The sequence below is a fragment of the Apodemus sylvaticus genome, chromosome 6 (assembly GCF_947179515.1).
Source record: "Apodemus sylvaticus chromosome 6, mApoSyl1.1, whole genome shotgun sequence".
Lineage (NCBI taxonomy): Eukaryota > Metazoa > Chordata > Mammalia > Rodentia > Muridae > Apodemus > Apodemus sylvaticus.
The window spans coordinates 114,677,910-114,702,237 of record NC_067477.1 but is presented as its reverse complement, the minus strand read 5'-3'; the positions used below and the strand labels follow the sequence as shown (position 1 = coordinate 114,702,237).

General features: G+C 48.4%; 1 protein-coding gene across 1 annotated transcript in view; it reads left to right on the top strand.

Annotated features, from left to right (window-relative positions):
- Kif3c (kinesin family member 3C) overlaps positions 1 to 24,328 on the top strand; it is a 38,016-nt gene that overhangs the window by 11,668 nt on the left and 2,020 nt on the right. The window contains exons 2-6 of the mRNA XM_052186208.1: positions 12,436 to 12,537; positions 13,057 to 13,179; positions 14,310 to 14,428; positions 15,073 to 15,189; positions 23,706 to 23,814. Of these exons, the coding sequence (XP_052042168.1) occupies positions 12,436 to 12,537; positions 13,057 to 13,179; positions 14,310 to 14,428; positions 15,073 to 15,189; positions 23,706 to 23,814 (570 nt within the window). The remainder of the gene's footprint in view (positions 1 to 12,435; positions 12,538 to 13,056; positions 13,180 to 14,309; positions 14,429 to 15,072; positions 15,190 to 23,705; positions 23,815 to 24,328) is intronic.

Sequence of the window (24,328 nt, the reverse complement as noted above, 5' to 3'; positions counted from 1 at the left end):
ATATGGCAGTCTTGAGAGTCAGAGGGGACCACTGGGAGTCTGTCAGGATTGGTGGCATGTGTCTCTGTACTTCAAACCTGCTGAGCCACCTTGCCAGCCTGGGGGTTTTTGTTTGTTTGCTTTTTACATTCATTTTATTTTATGTTTGTTGGCATTTGCCTGCATGTATGTCTGTGTGAGGGCATCAGATTCCCTGGAACTGCAGTTACAGACAGTTGTGAGCTGCCATGTGGGTGCTGGGACTCGAACTCAGGTCCTCTAGAAGAGCAGCCAGTGCTCCCAACTAATGAGCCATCTCTACATACATACAGACACACAAACACACAGACACACAAACTCAGACACACACAGACACACAGACACACAGACAGACACAGACACACACAGATACACACATACCCTTTTTTATTCAACAAAAATGAACCTAAACTTTTTAAGGAAGGAAAGAAACTGTCATCAGGGTTCTGTGGTTGAGAAAGAGAGAGAGTTTAGACTCTACACAAAGAAAGCTAGATGTGGTGGTTCATACCTGTAATCCCCGTATTTGAACTATAAAGACAGTAGAATCAGCAGTTCAAGGACAGCCTTGGCTACATAAAGAGTTTGAGGTTAACCTGGGCTACGGGAGACCCTATCTTGAGAAAATAAAGTGTTACCACCATCCCAATAACAAAGGCGGGTGATCCCCGGCACTCAAGAGATGAGTAATAGGGCGCCTATGTGTTTACTCGGTCCCCAGCACCGCGTGGTGGCTGACGACTGCCCGAACCTCTGGCTCTATGTGGTGCACATGCACTCGCACAGGCTTATGCACAGACACAATTAATTAAAAGCAAAACATTGAAACGAAGAATTAGAAATTCAGCATTGACCTGGGTACAGAGTGAGTTCAAGAGTAACCCAAGACAACTTAGTGAAACTGCCTCAAAATAAAAAGTGAAAAAGCTAGTGTTATAACTGAGTTACAATAAAGTGATTGCCTGGGAAGAATGAGACCCTCCGTTCAAACCCAGTATACTGCTCCCCAGAAAGTGTGTGTGTGCCTGTCTGTGTGTCGGTATGTCTGTGCCTTGGTAGGATGATTGACTTAAAAGCTATAAATAATTTAGAGGAATCAGGGTTTGTAATACTAGTCAGTCGATTTAGTTGCTGATAACCCTGCGATTGCACACATCTCTTGATCTTCTGAGGCATGTAAGAAATGCTCCTGCCGCTGTTATTCAGTGCATCACTTGCTAGGCCTGCCCGGCGGGCAGCGGAGGGTCAAGTACTCAGGCGCAGACAGCCTGAGAGGATTGATAGGGAGCCCAGCCGGGAGCCTGGAGTTTGTCACCTACAGTGATCCATCCCTCTGGGGCCTGTACTTCCTCTGTCAAAGACTGAGGCTAGTCAGCCGAAGTACATCCTTAGATTTTTGTCAAGTCTGATGCACTACCATTCTATTTCCTGTATTTGCATGTCAGGTATTGGAGAGAACCTTCTAGAAAGCTACAAATACAAAAGGGAAATGGTGGGTCCAGTGAGATGGATGGCCTCAGGGTAAAGACAGTGGCTGCCGAGCCTGTGACTGGAGTTCTATCTGGAGAGAGCTGACTCCCACATGCCCACCACAGCACAAGCACACATGTGTGCACACACAATAAATAAAGAAGTGTGGTTGGGCAGTGGTGGCTCACGCCTGTAATCCCAGCACTCTGGGAGGTAGAAACAGGCGGATTTCTGAGTTCGAGGCCAGCCTGGTCTACAGAGTGAGTTCCAGGACAGTCAGTCAGGGCTACACAGAGAAACCCTGTCTCGAAAAAACCAAATCCAAAAAAAACCCAACAAAACAAACAAACAAAAAAAAAAGTGTGATAATTTTTGAGGCATGGTTTTTCTGCATAGCCTTGGCTATCTTGGCCTCTGCCTCCTGAGTGCTGGGATTAAAGGCTTATACCATGTGCCCAGCATAAATTTTGTTTTTTGAGAGGGTAATCATGAAGAAAGGTGAGTCAGTTGCAGGTCAGCCTTGGTGCTCCTGCTCTGCCCACCTTTTTCTTAGTCCTCTTCCCTGGCTTGGAAAGGGTACTTCCGGCATCCCCACCTTGTCCAGCACCAGGACCAGAGCCCGGCCTACCTCACTCCCGGCCAATGTTTTTCCACAATCTCTAATTTTTCCTTTTCCTAATGAGAGTATTCTTGGCACTTGAAACATCAGTCACTTTCGCGAGCAGTCTGAGGAGGAGACTCAGACGTAATGCCCTGGTTTATGTCCGCAGGGCAGCAAACCACTGAAAATAGACCTATTCATCTGAAAATAGATCTATTCATGCTCTCCCCTTCATCTCTCCTTTCTTCTTCCCTCATTGCTGACTCCTCAAGACCTGCGGTCAGGGAGCCTGCAAAGGAGAAATAGGGCTGAGTAGGACTGGCTGCCTCTCTAGGAGATGGGCGCAGGGGCTGTTGCGATGGGCTTTTTGGTTTGGTCCTTCGCTGTGAGTAGGGAGTGCATCCAATGGTTCAGCCAGTGAGTTACCCACACTCTATTTCTTTGTGCTTGATTCAGTTGGTTTGTTTGTTTTGCTGCTGCTGTTGTTTCCCAAGTCAGAGTTTCTCTGTGTAGCTCTGGCCGTCCTGGAACTGACTCTATAGACCAGGCTGGCCCCGAACTCAGAGATCCACCTGCCTCTGCCTTGGTAGTGCTGGGACTAAAGGTGTGTGCCATCACCACTAACTGCTTGATTTATTTTTGCAGTGTTATCATGGAACCCAAGGCTTTATTAGGCCTGGCTTCTACCCAGTGAGCTACATTCCCAGTCCTCCTGTATCCATGATCATTTATGAAGCACTTCTAGCTGCTGCCCAACTGGTCTTCTTTAACTGAAGCTTGTAAAAGTGTGTTCTGGCTCCTACTTCACAGATTAGTCCTCTGAAGCCCAGAGGGCGGACACCTTGGATGTTGTAGCGGAGGGTGGCAGAACATATGAGGAAAGGCTCACTCGCATGCCCAGCACTCTCCATGCTATCTGGATACAGACCTTGTAAGGTGGACCCTTCGCATGAGCCTTCCAGGTTTCAGTCTCTTTAGGATTCTAATGATAGAACCTCCCCCAGCATGTGGGTAAGTGCTCCCTAGCCCACCCTCATCCCAGAGGCCCCATAAGTGTCCAGCAAAGGCAAAGGCTGTCTCAGCTGGAAGAGAAGTCAATGGTGCTCTGAGCTTTCCTGATGGCTCTAGAGTCAGCAAAGATCCACAGATCAAATGCAGCTTCTTTCCACACACTGCTGCCCTGCAGCCGGTGGGTAGCCAGGGACAGATAAGAGCCCTGACTTGGAGTCAGGTTAGCGAACAGATATCTTCTTGCTGGCTGGCTCTCTAATCATGGGCAAGTCTGAGCCTTGGTTTTATTGTGTGTCAAGTAGAGACCACAAGCGTAATGTCATGTCATAAGGTTCTTGTGATGATTGCACTGGGTGATGAAGGTGAAAGAGATCTGGTCCAGGGCTGGGGAGGTGAATTAGTGAGCGAGGTGCCATCCAGATCACCCAGGGCCCACGGGGTGAAGAAGAGAACTGACTCCTGCAGCGCTGTCCTCTGACCTCTACATGCCAGTCCTTTAATAAACGCATGTAATTTTTAAAAAAGAGACCTAGTCTAGCCACAGAGATAGGGCAAGATGCATCTGAGACTCTAGTCTTCTGTAGAGTGCCTCAGCATAGCTGGCAGTAACAGGCCAAAGCTGGTTTACCTTCTCTGTTCTTCTAGACTCACACTTGATGGTATCCTCCCCAAAGAGTGGCTGGTCAGGACTGGCTGTCGCCCTTTTAGCTTTCCTAACCAGCACTTAATAAAAAGCACCCCCGGGACACTCTCCCCTCCCCCCTCTCTCAGGGCACATCTATAGTAATGTGTCACCATGCCTAGTTTATGGGGTGCTGAGGATCAAACTCAGGTTCTCTTGTATATTAAGCAAGCAACTGATTGAAATCCCCCAGCTTCCCTCCCTCCCTCTTCTCCTCCCTTCCTTCCACTGAAATCTTGCTGTGTAGCACAGGCTGGCCTTGAACTTGTGGTCTTCCTGCCTGAGCCTCTCAACTACTAGGATCCCAGGTGTTTGCCTCCATACGCAGTTCAGCCTCTGGTTTCATACTTGTTTCCTGGAACTGGGGAACGTGACCTCTGAAAATTCAAGGCTGTGTCTACAAGCTGACATGTCCCCAGGTGATCCTGTTAATTGTATAAGAGCCGACTGACTGCCTTTGATACCCCGAAGTGGAGCCCTAATCAAATTGGGAAATTACTCGGAAAGTGCGGAGTTAATATTACAGGAGTTATGCACACAGATTTCTTAGTCAGGAGACACCAAGCTTGGAGAGCTGTGTTCCTGGGCCTTCACGTCCTGTCTCGAATACATGGAGGTCTGAGGTAATGACTCCCAGTGCCTGCTTGGTCATTGTGTTCAGTTTCTCTCTCTCAAGACTCAGACCATGGTACCCTGGAGCTCCCAACCAGATCTGCTCTATCCCACGGCCGTTTACTCACGCTGAACCTATTTAACATCCAGAGAGGCAAACAGTGCTGTCCCCAGGTCCTGCCTACCCACACCCTTCCCCTGAGAGATTGAAAAGGAAGCACTGACCAATGCAGCTGGTACTCCAGGGAACTTTTCCTTAGGACCATATCTTAGTCAGGGTTTCTATTCCTGCACAAACATCATGACTAAGAAGCAAGTTGGGGAGGAAAGGGTTTATTCCGCTCACATTTCCACACAACTGTTCATCACTAAAGGAAGTCAGGACTGGAACTCAAGCAGGTCAGGAAGCAGGAGCTGATGCAGAGGCCATGGAGGGATATTACTTACTGGCTTGCTTCCCCTGGCTTTCTCAGCCTGCTCTCTTATAGAACCCAGGACTACCAGCCCAGGGATGGCACCACCTACAAGGGGCCCTCCCCCCTTGATCACTAATTGAGGAAATGCCCCACAGCTGGATCTCATGGAGGTATTTCCTTCCCCATCTGAAGCTCCTATCTCTGTGATAACTTCAGCCTGTGCCAAGTTGAAACACAAAACCAGCACCCCGATTGGCAGCCCCTCTGCCCCATGCACCCAGCTTGAACTGGACGAGGGTTAGAGGCTCCTTTTCCCTCTGCTTTCTACAGGTGATGGCTAAGGAGAGAGATCTCTAAGGCAAAGGAGATGAGTGTGCTAGCCTTAGAACAGAAAAAGAAACAAAAAACAAAGAAGCTGATGTGTGACATATTTCAGAGTGTGGGAGTCAAATAGCATGGGCTGAGACTTTGCCCCTGGACCCCAATCTTGATTTAAAACCAGGATCAGCCCCCTCTCCCAACACAAGGCTGGTCTTGTCTGCCAATCCTGGCAGACACTGAGGGTTTGGGTAAGTGTGAAAGACTTACTTAGCAAGAAAGGGATAATGCAGATTCAGTGGTCATTTGGGCTGGGCAGGAGCAGCTGAGGGATGCTGAATAAATAGAATGGGGTGGAAATGGGTAGTTAGTCACTGTCTTAGTCAGGGTTTCTATTCCTGCACAACATCATGACCAAGAAACAAGTTGGGGAGGAAAGGGTTTATTGAGCTTACACTTCCACATTGCTGTTGATCACCAAAGGAAGTCAGGACTGGAACTCAAGCAGGTCAGGAAGCAGGAGCTGATGCAGAGGCCATGGAGGGATGTTTCTTACTGGCTTGCTTCCCCTGGCTTGCTCAGCCTGCTCTCTTATAGAACCCAAGAGCACCAGCCCAGAGATGGTACCACCCACAAGGGGCCCTCCCCACTTAATCACTAATTGAGAAAATGCCCTACAGCTGAATCTCATGGAGGCACTTCCCCAACTAAAGCTCCTTTCTCTCTGATAACTCCAGCCTGTGTCAAGTTGACACACAAAACCAGCCTGTACAGTCACCATCTAGGAGATGTTAATGGAGGACCGGCCAGCAAGGGGGAGTTCAAGGTCTCTTGAAGCAGTTCTAGGTCCAGGAAGCCCTTACAGGAAGCAGGCTGAGACTCACGCCATGGTGACTGTGGGCGAGTGGCTGGGATCTTGGGGACTCATATAATCGTGGTTGATGCCTGATTGCCCGCTCGTATTCTGTCTGATAATGTGCAGATGGGAAATGTAGCCAGGTAATATTTCGCCTTTGGATAAGGAGAATGTGAGCCTAGATATAGGAACCAGGGGAAGGTGGAGGCTGGATAAACAGTTCTACTATATATCACAGGTCCACATGTTCACTCAACAGTCACCCCAGCTGGGCATCACTGGAACATGCCTGAATGGCAGAAAGATCACAGAGTTCATGGAGAGCCTAGTCTATACAGCAAGTTCCAGGTCAGTCTCCTACACAGAAGACTATCTCAAAAACAAAATAAAAGCGGGGCAGTGGTAGTGCACATCTTTAATCCCAGTACTTGAGAGGCAGAGCCAGGCAGATCTCTGTGAGTTTGAGGCCAGCCTGGTTTACTGAGTGAGTTCTAAGGCAACCAGGGCTACACAGAGAAACCATATCTTAAAAAAATAAAAATAAAAATAAAAGTAAACAAACAAACAAAACTATCCCCAAGCAGCTCTTTTTGTTTTTGTTTTGTTTTTGTGTGTGTGTGTGTGTGTGTGTGTGGTTTTTTTTTGTGTGTGTTTTTTTGGCTTTTTTTTTTTCTGAGACAGGGTTTCTCTGTGTAGCCCTGGCTGCCCTGGAACTCACTCTGTAGACCAGGGTGGCCTCGAACTCAGAAATCTGCCTGCCTCTGCCTCCCAGAGTGCTGGGATTACAGGCGTGTGCCACCAGCTTCCCCAAGCAGCTCGTAAGACTGGTTGGGAGAGGAGAGAGCGAGCCTTGGTGAGGTCAGCCTGGAGAATATCAGGTAAAAGGGAAGCCAGGCACGGAGGGAGGGCCATGCCTATAATCTCAGCACACGGAAGACAGGCAGAAAAGTCAGGTGTTCTGAGCCATCCTCAGCTACAAATACAGTTGGAGGTCAGCCTGGACCACATTCAGTCCTAATGCTATCTTGAGGCGGGAAAAAACCCCTGTTTATTAAATTAATTCAATGAGGAGGCTCACTTTTAAATCTACCATTATAACAAATTTTCAATGATAATATTTCATGCTAATGTTACTGTGATAAAATTGTTTGCAGCCAGGCATGATGACATACACCTTTGATTTAATTCCAGTATTGGAAGGAAGAGTCAGGTTAATATCTGTGAGCTTGAAGTCGTCCTGATCTACTTAGTGAGTTCTGGACCAGCCAGTGAGACTCTACATAAATGTGTGTGTGTGTGTGTGTGTGTGTGTGTGTGTGTGTGTGTGTGTGCAGAAGTATAAGCTCCGGAATCCAGAAGGGGACATTAGTCCTCTTACTAATGTAAGAGCTGAACTTACAGACATTTGTGAGCCACCTGACCTGGGTGCTGGAAACCAGGCTTGCGTCTGTTACAAGAGCAGGAAATGCTCTTAAGCACTGAGCCATGGCTCCAGCCCCTCAATCATCCGTTTTTGAGGCTGGGTCTCCTGTAGCCCAAGCTGGCCTTGAACTCTCCATCTTCCTTCTCCCTCCTCTCAAGTGCTGGGGTCTATAGGCCTGCCACACTCACCACTCAGGCCATCTTTCCTTTGGGTGTCCTGAAACCGGCTTCTTTTGAAATCCCACACGTACTCTTGGTCTCTGTTCTAGGGTTGAACGGCGCTTCCTCCTTACCACTGTTTTTGATTGTATCACCTCTGGGCCTAGCCTCTTAACCTTCTTTGTCTTTGCAGCCTGAAGAACCCTATTTTTCCGCCTCTGAGAGTAGCTGTGGGGAGGTCCTTGCCGCTCTTCTCTGGCTCTCATGTCTCCTTTGAGTCTCTGGAGATTCGGAATGGAACCGTACACAGTACTCCAGATCTGGCTGCATCATTGCCAGATCTGCAAGGGGATAATTCATTTTGTTTCCAAAAAGCCTTCACGAAGGTCCTTAGTCACCACTGTAGGATTTTCGGCTGTGGCAGCATATTAAGCTGCGGTCTTCTGGGAGCAGTAGAGAAGCCCTCCCTTCCCTCCCCTGTCCTATTCTGGCTCACAGCTATCATTTAATGAGCAGAGCTAGGATTACTTTCCCATCAAATGGGAATCTGTAACAGAAGCTTGCCTACCTGCCTTTATTTATTTTTTTAATCAGCTCACATTGTTCCTTATGACCTAGAATGATTTGAGGGTATCTGTGAAACTGAACATTTAATCAGTACATGCTTTCTTGTACAGTTTTTTAAAATTAATTTATTTATTTTATGTATATATGAGTACTCTGTCCCTGTCTTCAGACCCACCAGAAGAGGAGCATTAGAATCCAGTAACAGCTGGGCAGTGGTGGCGCACGCCTGTAATCCCAGAACTCTGGGAGGCAGAGGCAGGTGGATTTCTGAGTTCAAGGCCAGCCTGGTCTACAGAGTGAGTTCCAGGACAGCCAGGGCTACACAGAGAAATGCTGTCTTGAAAAACAAAAACAAAAACAAAAACAAAAACAAAAAATCCAGTTACAGATGGCTGTGAGCCACCATGTGGTTGCTGGGAACTGAACTCAGGACCTTTTGAGCCATTTCTCCAGCCCTTTGTGTTTTTTGTTTGTTTGTTTGTTTGTTTGTTTGTTTGTTTTTTAAGAGTTTCTCTGTGTAGCCTTGGCTGGCCTGGACCTCACAGAGATCTCCCCGAATCGGCCTACCGAGGGCTGGGATTAAAGGGGTGCCCCCCCTTCCCCCCAGCTTCCTTGAAGAGTTTCTAACAGATCAGTTCTGCCGTCTCACTTGGGCATTTTCCCACACTGAGTGTCCTTCCCCATCTCCCACGTCCCCATGCAGTGTTGAATGGCCACTGATGTAGGTATGACCTTCTCACAGGCGTTTTAACATCTCGAGTTCTGGCTGCTGGCTTCCCAGGTGCTGCAGTAATTCTGTCCCAGTTTGAAAGAACTCTTGAGAGGTCAGGCGCAATCTTCTTTTACTGAAAACATGTTGCTTGTCCTGTCGTTGGTCCCATTTTCTAAAGTCCTCAGCAGAGGGACATTTAAGTCATCTGGGGACTTAGGAAAATGAAGGTGTGTGTGTGTGTGTGTGTGTAAGCCGACATTACTAACTTCCCACCTTATTGTTTCAGACAAGGTCTGTCAGCGAACCTAGATGTCAGTGAACCTAGATCGACTGGCCAGCAGGTCACAGGGCCCTTTCTGTCTCCATCACCCCTCTTAGCACTGCTGAACTAAACTCAGGTTTATTGTGCTTACACAGCAAGCCTTTTACCCACAAAGTCATGTCCGCAGACCCAGATGCAGAGTCTGGGTGGCCTGTTACTTTCCCAGGAGATTCCGATATGCGGCAAAATTTGAGAAGTATTGTCTTTTTGCTTCGTGCCAAAGTAAAGGATGCTAGAGTTACATAAAATGCTGAGGGAAACATAAAGATTCGAGCCTGGAATAGACAATGTGCCAGATACTGAAACTGGACCGAATGCAGGCCCTCTGAAGACTTGCTGTCCAGGGGTTAGGGTGCTCGGTTGCCTGCACCGGGCTCTCGTCACACCCCTCCCACCTTGTTGCTGGGTTTCCCTGTTGCTGATACCCCACGACAGGGAACATGAGTTGGTGGATGAAAGAAGCTGGCATGGAGTCCAGTAAAAAGGCTCGGGACCTGCCTTGGGAAGAGCCCAAGGACACGGTACCATTCCTCAAATACTCACTGGGCGCTGCCTTCGGTCAGGGACTGTGCTGTGACGCTGATGTATGAGGGAGGCATGAGTTCTGCCTTCATGGAGCTAACGGGATGAGGCAGGGGAATGGTCCTCATGGGGAAATGGTAGAGTGCGCCCTGGTTATGGAGGAGGTCTGAACAGGCAGCTCTGCAGGGATCGAAGGAATTTTCCTAAGCTGTTCCTGCTGGGTCTTTCCAGATGAGCAGTGGTTTTCCAGGAAGCTGTGGAATGAGGAGAAGACAGTGTCAGCTGTCCTCCTGTGGGGAGGAGAGGCCTATTGGATAATCTGAGCCGGGGAGGGAGACGTTGTTTGGACTTGTGTTTTTGGAGACTCAGATGGACAGAAGAGGAAGCTGGGATTGTAAAAGCTGATGGGTGGTCCAGGCTAGCCTTGAGGATTTTAGTGAGGTCAGTGGGGATCAGTGAGGACAGAGGAGACTGGTGTAAACCGCTCTGAGAAGCATTTGGTGGTGACTGGCCTTTCATCGGGGTCTGGCCTTTCATCGGGGTAAGCCCAAAGCCGTGCTGCGGCAAGCCGCCCAGGGCACCAAAATGGAGGGTTCTATAAGTTGTAACTCTGAACTGAGAGGAGTTAATTCTGTGACACAGCGATGGGCTGGCTAGATGGAAAGACAGCCATCCAGGGGGTTCAGAGGGCCATGGTGTACATCAAGGACCCCCTCCCACGGCCTCTTGCTCTCTCCTTTGTCTTTGTGACCACATGTGAGACTCCAGCCACTCCAGCCGTCCACTGCCTTACTGCACAAGCCAGCCTCCGACCGCCCCACAGCATCCTTTAACCCCTGTCCTGCTCCGTTCCCAATGACGTGATGCTCGAAGGGGGCTGCCCATCCCCCCCCACCCCAGCCTGGCAGCACCCCCAGCTCTGAGAGCCCTCAGACATGCCAGCTGGTTCCACTGGGACAAATTCCAGTGGGGAGGCAGCCAGTTTCTTCCAGTGGCTCAAGGTGATGTCAACCTTCCAAGAGGCCATCGATGAAATCAGAGGGCAGTTGGCTGCCCGAGGAAAGTGCCCTCTTCCTCCGGACAGTGACAGAGCATTTCAGGCCGTCACACTTTGTACAAATCAAATTTTTTGTGTCAGCATTGGGTTTCGGAAGCCCCCGTTAAAGGCGCTGATGGGGTGGGGGCTTCACACAGCAAGGAGCTCTCCACGAAGCTGTTATTTTCTCACTGGTGGTCCAGGACTAGTTATCCTTCCTCCCTCTGTCCCCTCCCCCTCTCTCCATTTGTTATGTGGGGAGATGAACAGTGTCCTAGCTGAGGTGTTCACTATGTTGAGGGCTCCATTTAGCACCTGACATTGTGCTGCCTGTGCCTGTGAGGTATCCAGAAATGAATCGGTGTCCTAATACTGCAGATGCGGGAACCATGGTGGTGCCTGGCGGGGCCTCCCGCTTAGTGGGCAGAGCCGAGACTTTTAGGTGGTGTCTAAAGCTGATGCAGCCTCTGGGGCTTCATTTTGTCCCCTGTTGCTGTGGAATCTCTCCCTTGGGTTCGGATTTCCTCAGCAGCCCAAGATTAGACCAAGTTTCCTGCTGCCCCAGTGATGAGCTGTCTTCCTGAGTCAGGAACTACTCAGTACAGGGCTGGGCTGCCGGGTGACCGCCATTTCTCCTCCTGCCATGCCATCTGGGGCTTGGCTGCCAGGAATAGATTGCCACCCACCTCCTCACAGGCATGGTGACCCAGCCGCTCCCTGGTCTCCATAGCAGAGATCAGGTGCCTTCCGTTCCCAAAGGGCTTCTCTCTTCTTCTCATCCTTAAGGATCCTGTCCACAATGGAAGCTTTGTGCTCCAGCTCTGGGGTTGGAGGGGAAAACTCCATTCCCACTGCGGGCTACAGGGCCACTGGATAGGCCTTATGCCTTCTCCTAAAAGGATCAACGGGAAAAGGATCGGAGTCTCTGCTCTGCGGTCCTGCGTGGAGTAGATTTATGGAGTGGAAGCAGAAAAGTCAGAAGGTTTTCCTTGGTTACATAAAAGGGATGGAGGGAAGGAAGAACACACACACACACACACACACACACACCTCACTCTTTCTCGACTCTTATTCTCCAAGACAGGGTTTCTCTGTGAGGCCCTGGCTGTCCTGGAACTTGCTCTTTAGACTAGGCTGATCTTAACACAGAGATCCACCTGCCTCTGCCTTCTGAATGTTGGGGTTAAAGGTGGGTTACCACAACTTACCACAGTTGGGCTGAGAATATTAAACTGTCAATAGGCATGATATATCCGTGTAGTTCCAGCCTCCAGTGTAAGTACCAGGCTAGCCAACATTACACAGTGAGATCCTTTCTCAAAAAACAAAGTAAAGGGCTGTATGTGGTAGTATTCACCTTTAATCCTAGCACTAGGGAGACCGAGGCAGGCCTATCTCTGTGAATTTAAGGCCAGCCTGGGTTCCAGGACAGCCAGTGCTGTTACACAGAGAAACCCTGATTCAAACAAAACCAAAACCAAAAATCAAAACCCCAAACAAAACAACAAAACAACCAGACCAATTAAAGCTATATGCTGAACACGCTTAGAATCCTAGCACTGCTGTCCTCCACTGCAGATAAGGTTTAAGGTTAGTCTGAGTTACAGGAGACCCTGTAACCAACAAACAAAAAGTCCAAAATTGAGATGGTACGGGCCTTTGCCAGTCCCGTCTCTGACCCCACCCCCACCCCACCCCATGACCGTTCCAGGCCATGGAAAGCAAGCTACTCATTGGAGGGCGGAACATCATGGATCACACCAACGAGCAACAGAAGATGTTGGAACTGAAGCGACAGGAGATTGCGGAACAGGTAAGGCTGCTGGGCTTCGGTTCCGAGACATATGGTCTTGGGGTCGTGTGTTGGGTAGGCTGGGAGTGTAAGCCCTGATGAACTGGGACTCCTGGAATTATACTGCTGTACCCAAGCTAGGTCGCTTGGATTCCCTGGGTGTACCAGCTCGGGGTGTCTCTGGGCGAGAGGAAGTGGTAGCTTCTGAAGTCGTTAGCCTTCACAAGACTCCTGGGCCGTGCACACAGATGAGAGTTCATTGCCAACTGTGTGGCTGTTTCCTAAGTCAAGTTAGTTACCAATCAACTATAATGCTACAGGTAATGTCCCCACGGTATGCCAGCACTTAGGGCTGGGGCCTCCATGCACACAGGGCCACACCTGAAGAAGTTGTATTCACAGGACCTGAGAAAAGGGGTTTGTGTCCCTTGTAAAGTCAGGCACTACCACAGCCGATTGAGCCAGCCCCTGAGCTCTGGCAGCCCTCCTCCAGTGGGCGTGGTTTTCTCGTGTGATCCCCCTTACCCTGCCTCGCCCTAGAAACGCCGCGAGCGGGAAATGCAGCAGGAGATGCTGCTCCGAGATGAGGAGACCATGGAGTTACGAGGTACCTACTCGTCCCTGCAGCAGGAGGTGGAAGTTAAAACCAAGAAGCTCAAGAAGGTAAGATGCCCGGCAGGGTAAACAGGTCGCTGCCCAAGAGTCGCGGGCCCAAAGAGGGTGTGCCTCAAAGGCCCCTCCCCACTGCTCTACCCCTGAGCTGTACTTCTTGGGCTGTGGGGTGGGGCACAGCGCGGTCATCCTCACGATCCTGGCTAACTTCTCTACTTTGGGAGTCACCAGTGAATCACAGTTTTGGTCGCTAGGTCAGGGAATGTGATGAGGCTAAGGAGATTTATGTCCTGGGAGGAAGAACCGGTCTCCACACCACTCCAAGGGTCAAGAATCTGGCCACCCGGATCCTGCAAAAGTCGTGGAAATTTGTGACCTGAGATAAAGATCTAGGGTAGAAAATTCCAGTGTGGACTCAGGGAGGAGCCCCAGGAGGCCCCAGGGTTGCTGTTGTGGTCACTCAGAGCTGGCCAGGGCCAGTCCTTTTAGCGGTTATTAGTATAGCAGTCAGCAGTTAGGGGGGAAACAGGAAAGCCATTACTGGCTCTCATGTCCTTACATTTGAGCGGGTTACCTTCGCAGCTCATTCAACTGCCAACTCGGTTCTCCGTGGATTTCCAAAATGAGACATCGCTCCATGCTTATTTATTTTACTTTATTTTGGTTTTTCGAATTGAGACTAGTTTCTTCATGTAGCCCTGGCTGTCCTAGATCTCACTCTGTAGATAAGGCTGGCCTCAAACTCAAGATACCCGCCTGCTTCTGCCTCTCAAGTACTGGGATTAAAGGTGTGAGCCACCACCATCCTCACCACCATCCGGCCTGGCTCTACTCTTTTTTAATCAGTTGTGACCTTTTAGAAAGGTCACAGCTATAGAAAGAGGATATCTGGCTAGCATTCCCTCAGTTCTCTTTCAGTTTGAAATACCCCGGGATACTGAGAGAGAGAGAGAGAGACAGACAGACAGACAGACAGACAGATCTTGGTGGGTTTCAGTGGGTGGGAAGGACTGAAACACAGGAGGTCAATGGCAACCCTTGAGATAGCCCATCCTCCTGACTAGTAGGGATGGGCAGTCACTCTGAGTTCAGAGCAGGATCCCCAGCCTCAGCGCGGGAGGCCCAGGCGGGGTGACTGGGGCTCGTCTGAACACCTCTGAGCCACACTTGTGCACGTACAGCTCTACGCCAAGCTGCAGGCGGTGAAGGCTGAGATCCAGGACCAACACGAGGAGTACATCCGAGTGCGGCAGGACCTGGAGGAGGCGCAGAATGAGCAGACCCGGGAACTCAAGCTCAAGTAGGGCTGGCTCCTCCTCTGGGTCTGGGTCCCCACAGGCTCCCCCAGTTCCTCGGGGCCTCTGTAAGAGATGCTCCTGAAAGCCATATTATAACTATGCGCCCACTTACATGTTTCCCCCTCCTTTGTTTGCATTTCTGTTTTTTTTTTTAAGATGGGTCCCTACTCTGTAGCTCAAGCTGTCTTGAAACTTTTAGCTATCCCTCCTGCCTCAGCTTCCCAGTTACTGGGTTAACAGGTGAAGGCTATCCAGTTTGTATGTCTTTGGTGTTTTGGGCCTAAGGGTATGTAGCTATACATGCATATTATTATTATTATTATTATTATTTTGGAGACTGGGTCTCTCACTGAACCTGGAGCACAGGAGATAGGCCAGCTCTTAAGGTGTTGTATTTCCTCAGCCTAGCTTGATGCCCCCCGTCCTCCTGGTGGAGTGCACACAGAGTGCTAGTGGACGATAACCCTCAGGGCCCTGGGCCCAGTCTTTGCATTAGAAGCCGTGGTCTTCAAGTTCCATTATTGTGTGCAGTGGCGCTGGTCCCTTCCACCCTTGTTCTCCCCGCCTCTCTGTTCCTCTGTGATGAGATCTCTCCCTCCCTCCCTCCCTCCCTCCCTCCCTCCATTTCTGCCTTGTACCCTGCCAGGTACCTCATCATTGAGAACTTCATCCCCCCTGAGGAGAAGAACAAGATCATGAACCGGCTTTTCCTGGACTGCGAGGAGGAGCAGTGGAAGTTCCAGCCACTGGTGCCAGCTGGAGTGTGAGTCCTTGGGCCATTTGTCCGCACCTAGGGCCTGGCAGGCCTCTCCGGGGTCGCCAGTGGTGAGGGCCATGAGACCCAGCTTCAGAGAGACAGGCAGAAACATTTGGGGCATGGGGAGTGGATTAAGAGGTGCACATGGGCCGGGTGGTGGTGGCGCACGCCTTTAATCCCAGCACTTGGGAGGCAGAGACAGGTGGATTTCTGAGTTCGAGGCCAGCCTGGTCTACAAAGTGAGCTCCAGGACAGCCAGGGCTACACAGAGAAACCCTGTCTCAAAAAAGCCCCCCCCCCAAAAAAAAAAGAGGTGCACGTGGAGAATGAGCTTTGCCAGGATCTAACCTGTATGGGTCTCCGTGAAGGAGGTGTCTGGATGTGAAAGGAGCCTGTAAGGGGAGGGGCTTGTGATGGGAAGCGCTTCAGACCCCAGAGTAATGGCTGGTTACTTCTGGTGGATACACGTGTGTCCTTTTGTTGGTTGCCAGAAGTAGCAACAGTTGTTATATTTGCCCATCTCTGCTGTGTAAGAACACAGGCAGAAGGTAAGTCAGACATTTCTGAGCTTGTCGTTCCCGGAGGGAAAGACTGAGAAGTGTCACGCCTGGGCACCATAGAGGCCGGATGCAGTCTGTCTAGCTTCTCAGCTGGGTGATTCAGCAATTCCACCTGTTTCTGCTCTGGAGCGCTCCGAGTCCCGAGGCGCAGCCGCATCAGTTAGCTGGGCATGCAGCGCCCTCTGCTGGTAGATGCGTAGAACGAGGTGGAATATTCAAAGCGGACGGAGTGCCTCACTCAGCTGGACCAAATCTAAATTTAGGAATAATGGCTTTTCAGTGTTGGCACTTTGCTCTTTAAAAAACCACCTTTTGGGACAGGTGTGGTAGTGTACGCTTTTAATCCCAACCCTGGGGAAGCAGAGGCAAGATTTCTGTGAGTTTGAGTCCAGCTTGGTCTACTTAGCCAAGTACAGGCCACCCCAGGGCTGTGTATAGAGATCCTATCACAAAAGAAAGCAAAGCAAAGCAAAAAACCAAAACAAAACATTGTCTTCTGTTACCACATACAATGGTTATTTTTTAGGAAGTTTCATGGTGGGAGAATTCTATTATATAGGTTATATGCATTTTTCCAGTTCCCCAATTACATAATTTATGGATGTTCCTTGCTCCTGGCCCTGAGATCCTTATTACATGTAAATGCCTGTTTAATCTGGAATTGAGAAGGGATATTTGTTTTTGTTTCTTTTTCCTTGAGACAAGAGTCATGCAATGTAGCCAAGGATGGCCTGAAATTCACTGTGTAGTTCAGGCTGGCTTGGGAGACAGAGGCAGGTGGATTTCTGAATTCGAGGCCAGCCTGATCTACAGAGTGAGTTCCAGGACAGCCAGGGCTACACAGAGAAATCCTGTCTCGAAAAACAGAAAAAGAAAAAAAAAAAAAAGAAAGAAAAGAAAAGAAAACCTGAAAGCTAGTCATTCCTCTGAAACTTCTAGCTCTTTAGTTTGCCTTTATGTGGTGTGTGTGTGTGTGTGTGTGTGTGTGTGTTTGAGTGAGGCACTCTTGAAGGCAGGTTGTACCTGTCTGAGCAATATCTCCTTTTGCCCTTTTTTTGTCGTTGAGGCTGACCTTGAACTCCTGATCCTCCTGCCTCTCACTATGTAGCCCAGGCTAGCCTTGCTCCTCTCTGTCTCAGGCTTCCCAGGACTGGGATTGTAGGAATGTGCAACTCCATCCAATTGAGGCAATTCTTAAAACATTTCTTTTAGTTTAATTTAATTTTATGTTTTATGCGTATGAAACATACGCATATGTCTGTATGTCTGTATGTCTGTTCATCATATACTTTCCCCACATATACCACAAAAGGCAGACGAAGGTACAGGGTCCCCTGTGAGCCACTGTGTTGGTGCTAGGACTCAAATCTAGGCCCTCTGGAGGAGCAGGGGCCAGTGTTCTTAACACCAAGCTGCCTTCCCAGACCCCATTCCTTGTTTCTTTTTAATTTTGAAAGCCGTTGGTGTTAGAATAAAGAAAGCAACAGTTCCTCCTCCAAATCCCAGCTGTGACTATACATCCACAGAGAAGCCCAGAGGGTGGGCTAGTGGCAAAGGGGAGTGGTAGCCACCTCCCATCTCCCTGACTACATCTGTCCCCATGAATTCTGCTTTCACAACTGGAACCTGGGGGCGGGGAAGGCCTTGAACACAGGTTTTGGTGAGATGGGGACGCTCTGGAATCTGAGGCTGTGGAAGGACCCTCCCTCCTTTCCCTCCCAGACATGTCCCACAACTCACCAAACACGACTCAAGCGGGACTGAAGATACAAAAGCCCTGTCTCTCACCATTAGAGCATTGTTCAAGTTGTGGGCTGTTTTGATTTGCTGTGGCCTGGGATATTCTGGGATGAGAGCACTGAAGACTGCACAGAGTGGAGAGACATTGTTTGAAACAAATTACCTAAGGCTATGCCGTCCCTTAGGAAAAGGCTTTTGTTAGAAGCAGCAACCCTCCCTTGACTACAACCACAAGAATCACCCTGCCCAGGGCCCTCTCCCAAGCAAGGAGTCATTGTTACTGTGGGACGATGTTTGGACACGACTGTGTCAGCTTATTTGGGAAGTGTTTTCTTCTTTTTGTCTCTTTTGCCTTCATAGTTTTGGTTAAAGTTGCCTTGAAAACAAGTTTTTCCGGATTATGCCAGTTTGTGAGCATGCCTGCTTGCTTAACTTCTCCTTTGTTTTGCTTTTAGGGATAGAGGTTAAACTCTATCTTAGCTAGCACGTTTGAGGGCCTGGGTTCAATTCACCCCTCCCTGCCAAAAAACCTTGTATTTTAATACATTTATAGACAAAGTTTCTTCTTTGGCAAAGTCCCCATAGCACCTAGCTTATAGTCTATGAAGTTATATTGTGACTTTAGCACTTTGTCCTCTGCAAGCACAGTTGTTAGGATTCTCTGCAAAATCATCACGGTACAGTTGAAGGACACTGGACTTGGATGGAAAACATTTTGAATTTGGTGTCTGATGAGATGGCTCAGCAGGCAAAGACACTTGCTGCTCAATCCAAGGACATGAGTTTTCATGGGACCCACATGATGGAAAGAGAAAACCAACTGGCGCAAATTCTCCTGATCTCAACATGAGCGCCTTAACACATATGCGTCACATTTGTACTCATGGGTGCACATACAATGCATAAATTAAGATAAATTAAATGTAATTTATATATGTGTATATATAAATATGTATATATATATATATATATATATATATATACATACACACACACACACACACATATATATATATATAAATTCTGAAATTTAGTGTCTACTTTGCCACATGAGAAATGGTTTGGTTTGACTTTGCTTTTTTTTTTTTTAAAGATTTATTTATTTATTATATGTAAGTACATTGTAGCTGTCTTCAGACACTCCAGAAGAGGGAGCGTGGAGCGTTGGATCTTGTTACGGATGGTTGTGAGCCACCATGTGGTTGCTGGGATTTGAACTCAGGACCTCTGGAAGAGCAGTCGGTGCTCTTAACCGCCGAGCCATCTCTCCAGCCCCCTTGACTTTTTTTTTTTTAAAGATCAGTTTTAGTGTATTGCTCAGGCTGGTCCCAAACTCCTGGCATCAAAGGATTCTCCTCCCTTAGCTCCTCAAACAGCTGGCACTACAGGCACATGCTACCCCGTTCTACTTCGAGAAACTTCTGCTATTTATTTATTCATTCATTTAAGTTAGCCTCTCATTCTACTGCCCTGGCAGGCCCTGAATGTAGCATGTAGCTAAGGTTGACCTTGAATTCCTGATCCTCTGCCTCCCCAGTGTTGGGATATGTATCAGTGTGTGAGACCCTGCTGCCCAGACTCCACTGCCTAGACCCCGCCATGAGGAACCAATCCACAAACATTTGTCAAGCCATCATAGTGATAAAGATGCCAAAGAAGGGGCTATGTCTGTCCCCAGCAAGTGCCGTTCTCTGCTGCTTTTGTTTAGATGTTGACTTTTTAAATTTAGATACATGCATACATACATATGCACACATACACACACATACACACACACACATACACAATTTAAATCTTTAAGAGAAAAGAGAGTGACTAGAAACAACTGACAACAAGAACAGTGCCCACCCTTGAGATGGAGCTCGAGGTTATTTCCATTTGGTTAATTATTTTATTTATATGGGCATTTTGCCTGCACGAATGTCAGTACCACTTGTGTGCCAACTGTCCAGAGGCTGGAAAGACAGCGTTGGATTCGTGGGAAGTGAAGTTGCAGATTGTTATGAGCTCCCATGCGGGTGCTGAGACTCGAACCTGGGTCCTTCACCACAGTCTCCTCTCCAGACCCTCTTCTACCAAATTTAAAGCCAGGTTTTCATGTAGTTCCCAGCCTGTCCTGAGTGCTGGTGTTACAGGAGTCTGTGTCCTGCCTGGTGTCTGTATGTTGTCCTGAGAGTGGTACCTAGAACTTTGTCCATGCTAAACACGTATTCTACCAGCCGAGCTACAGCCCCAGCCCAGGGGGTAGGGTTTTAATATTAAAGAGAAAAATATGATGTTAGACAGTTTTTGGGGGGGGGGTCCTAGGATCTGTTGAACCTATTTTCTGTCATCCTGGGTCTTTTGGAGGTATGGACTGCAGAGCTGCGCCCCAGCCCTGAGCTGTCAGCCATGGCCTGTTTACTACACAGGGATCAATCCTGAAAGTAGGCCTGGGCAGCAAAGGAGTGGATGGATGACTGCTGTCCCAGTTACAGACTCCCTTCCCCCAGCCCCGTCTTCCCCACGCATGCCACCCAGAATAACCCTGGCAGCCTTATTGGGTCGGACTGCCAGTTCCCACTGACCCGCTGCTCTGCCACCTAGCCCTGTCCCTCTGTCCCATTCCCAGAGCCTGAGTTTTCAAAGGCTCTCTCTCTGGCCCCTGCATGTCCCACATGCACTCCTGAGAGACAGTTCAGAGTCACAGAGTACTTGGGAAGGTTCTGATTTTGGGGGTTGCTAATTGTATGATATAAAAGGCACTTGGCTTTTCTAAGCCTGTTTCATCTATACTTAGGAGCGTGGTAGAAAATTCAAAGAGATGTGGAGTGTTCCTTCTCATTGATAAATTACTTTCCTGATGTTCCTGCTTTCTTCTCTGTGGGGTGATGATGCGGTTCTACCTGTGTGCAAGACTGTCACTACAGCTGCCTCTCTGGAAACTAGCCTTCTGGCTTCCTGTAGCCCCTGGGAACAAAAGGCTAGTTAGGGAGGAAAGGATTTATTTCAGCTTACACTTCCAGATAACAGTTCATCACTGAAGGAAGTCCTGACAGGAACCTGGTGGGAGGGGCTGATGCAGAGGCCATGGAGAGGGCTGCTTACTGGCTTGCTCCTCATGCTCACTCAGTGCGCTTTCTTACAGAACCCAGGACCACCAGCCTAGGGATGGCACCGCCCACAATGGGTTGGGTGATCCCTTCATTAATCACTAATTAAGAAAGTGACCTATAGGCATGCCGATGGCCCGATCTTTTTTTTGGGGGGCTGGGGGCGGTGAGACAGGGTTATTCTGTGTAGCCCTGGCTGTCCTGGAACTCACTTTGTAGACCAGGCTGGCCTCGAACTCAGAAATCTGCCTGTGCTTCCCAAGTGCTGGGATTAAAGGCGTGTGCCACCACTGCCTGGCTGATGAGGCGTTTTCTCAATTGTGGTTCCCTACTCTCCAGTGACTCTAGGTGGAGTCAAGTTGACAAAACTAGCCAGCCTGGAGAGTGACTGAGGAAAATATTCAGTATCTACCTCTGGTCTCTATCTATGTGCACACACACACACACACACACACACACACCCTGCACTGAGTGTAACTTCTCGTTCCTGCTGCAGCTTTGGGGCTTCTGTTTTATGCGAGAACAGAATGTCTTGCCTGGGCCTTGCTGAGGCTCCTCCCACCTTCTGCCTTCCCGTGCCACCTATTGAATTCTTTGTTGCTCTCGCTTTGTAGACCAGGCTGGCCTTAAGCTCAGAGATTCACCTGCCTCCCAAGTGCTGGAATTAAAGATGTGTGCCACACCACTGTCCAGCTTAATTAATATTAATTAATTAATAAGTATGTATGAGTGTGGTTTTGTTTCTGTTTTTTGTTTTTTTGGTTTTTTTTTTTTTGTTGTTGTTGTTGTTTGTTTTTGAGACAGGGTTTCTCTGTATAGCCCTGAAACTCACTCTGTAGACCAGGCTGGTCTCGAACTCAGAAATCTACTTGCCTTTGCCTCCCAGAGTGCTGGGATTATAGGAGTGCGCCACCACTGCCCGGCGTGATGGTGCACACTCTTAATTCCAGCACTCAGGAGGTAGAAACAGGCAGATGTGAGTTCCAAGTCAGCTTGGTTTATCTTTCCCAGGCCAGTCAGGGTCACACAGTAAGACAAAACAACTACAAAGGTAGAACCGCACTGTCCAAGCACTTAGGCTCTTGCAGATGACCCTGGTTCATGTCAGCTGTCTGATTCCAATTCCAGGGGGTTAAATATCCTTTTCTGGTCTCTGAGGACACCAGGCATGAACATAGAAAGCCACACTTGAGCCGGGCAGGTGGATTTCTGAGTTCAAGGCCAGCCTGGTCTACGAGTTCCAGGACAGCCAGGGCTATACAGAGAAACCCTGTCTCGGAAAAAAACAAATCCAAAAAACCAAAAAAAAAAAAAAAAAAAAAGGGCACCATCACACTCAGCTGCCTTGTTTTTTAAATCTTTTATTTTATTTTTTGCGTATTTGAGTGTTCTGACTACACATATGCCTGTGTACCGTATTTGTGCATTGGCCAGAAGACGGCATCAGATCCTTTGGAACTGTGGTTGCAGATGGTTGTGAGCCATTATGTGGGTGCTGGGCATCGAACCCAGTCCTCTGGTAGAGCAGCTAGTGCTCTTAACCCTAAGGCAGCCCTTACCTTATCTTTTGAGACAGGGCCTATTTCTAAACATGGAGCTCACCAATTAAACTAGACTAACTGGTCAGCAATCTCTGAAGATCTTCTGGGACTATAGCAGTTATTACTCTGTCTAGCGTTTACACAGGTACTGTCTCAACAGGCGAGTGCTGGCAGTTTCCATTTCTCTGTCTGTTTGTCTGTCTTCTGCTTTGCTTTTGTTGTGCTCGAGGTTGCACCTAAGGTCTTGAACGTGGCAGGAAGTATTCTAGCACTGGGCACATCCGCAGCTCTCTTTCTTTTTATTGCTTCTCACCTTTTTGGGTTGTTTTAGACAAGATGTCATATAGCCCAGATTGATCTTGAACTGACTCTGTAGCTGAAGATGACCTTGAACTCATTTTCCTGCTGGGATCAAAAGCATGCACTGCCCCATATCTGGCCTAGTTTAACCATTTTATTGATTTAACTCTTTCAAATGCCATGGAAAAGCAGATCATCAATAATCAATGTTGTGTGTGTGCACACGTGAGTGCACATGTGTGTGCATGTATGCTGGAGTACACATGACATGTGTGCACATCCTGTGGAGATAAAAGGATAACCTCAGGTGTCATTCCTAAGCACCATGCGCCTTTTGTTTGAGACGGAGCCCCTCACCTGACCAGAGCTTACCAATTAGGCAGGACTTACTGGTTGGGGTCTTCCTGTCTTTGTGTTTCTAGAACGAGGGTTATGAGTGTGTGTGAGACCATACTTTGCCTTTTTATTTTTACATAGTATCTTAGTCCGTGTTTTATTGCTTTGAAGAGACACCATGACCACAATAACTCTTATAAAAGAAAGCATTTAATTGCAGCTGGCTTACAGTTTCAGAGGTTTAGTCCATTGTCAGCATGGTGGCAAGCAGCAGACCAGGTGCTAGAGAAGCAGCTGAGTGTTCTACTTCTGACATACAACAAGGCCACCCCTCCTGATCCTTTCAAATAGTGCTACTTCCTGGTGACCAAGCATTCAAATATATGAGCCTCTCTCTTTTGTTTTTGTTTTTTGAGACAGGGTTTCTCTGTATATCCCTGGCTGTTCTGGAACTCAGAAATCCGCCTGCCTCTGCCTCCCAGAGTGCTGGGATTACAGGCGTGGGCCCCCACCGCAACTTTCTCATTCAAATCACTGCACATCGGCTCTGGGGATTAACCTCAGCTCCTTATCCCAGCATTCAATTAGCCCTTTTATTGTAAGAGAGAAAAATTAGAGTCATAAGACAGTTAAGATATGTTGATTCCTTATATGACACCAGTTGTAAGGTTGTATTAGAACAAGAAAATTGTAGAGCCTGGAGTACACAGGGCCTCCCAGCTACCTGGGTAATAGTTCCTAATAATGCCATTTATTTTGGGTTTCACGCTCCTATTCCAGTGTGGTGTTTTAGGACTATAATCCTAGCATTTGGCAGTTGAGGTGGGAGCTTAGGATCATCCTCAGCTATATAAATTCCAGGCCTTCCTGGGTTACATGAGACCCCATCTCAAAACAGGTAAAAGTCCACTAAACCAACAATAAATTCCTTCTAATATGCCATTTCCCTACAGGAATAACAGCCAAATGAAGAAGCGTCCAACTTCTGCAGTGGGCTACAAGAGACCTATCAGCCAGTATGCTCGGGTTGCCATGGCAATGGGGTCCCATCCCAGATACAGGGTAAGAAGCTGGGAAGTAGAAACCAGGAAGGGAGAGAGACCCAAGGAGAGGGATGCTTACAGGCATGTGCTTCTTAGTATCTGTTGGGGTTGGTCTTGTGTGCTGTGTATTCATTCAGATGCTAAGTTCTGTGCCCCAAGATAGGTTGCAGTCTGGTCATGGGCATTGTATTGACCAATGTGTCTCCAGTAATTTATAGTTGGATAATAAAAGGCTGGATGGGGCTGGAGAGATGGCTCAGCAGGTAAGAGCACCGACTGTTCTTCCAAAGGTCATGAGTTCAAATCCCAGCATCCACATGGTGGCTCACAACCATCCGTAAAGAGATCTGACACCCTATTCTGGTGTCTGAAGACAGCTACAGTGTACTTATATATAATAAAAAAAAAAAAGGCTGGAGGCTGTTACTGGACAGGAGAGGAAGGTAGAACCTGAGATAGGGGTGTGTGTCTCTCAGGTAGGGACCAGGAGGAGAAGGAAAAGACAAGGGAAGAAGGAGGTGGCCATGAGGCAG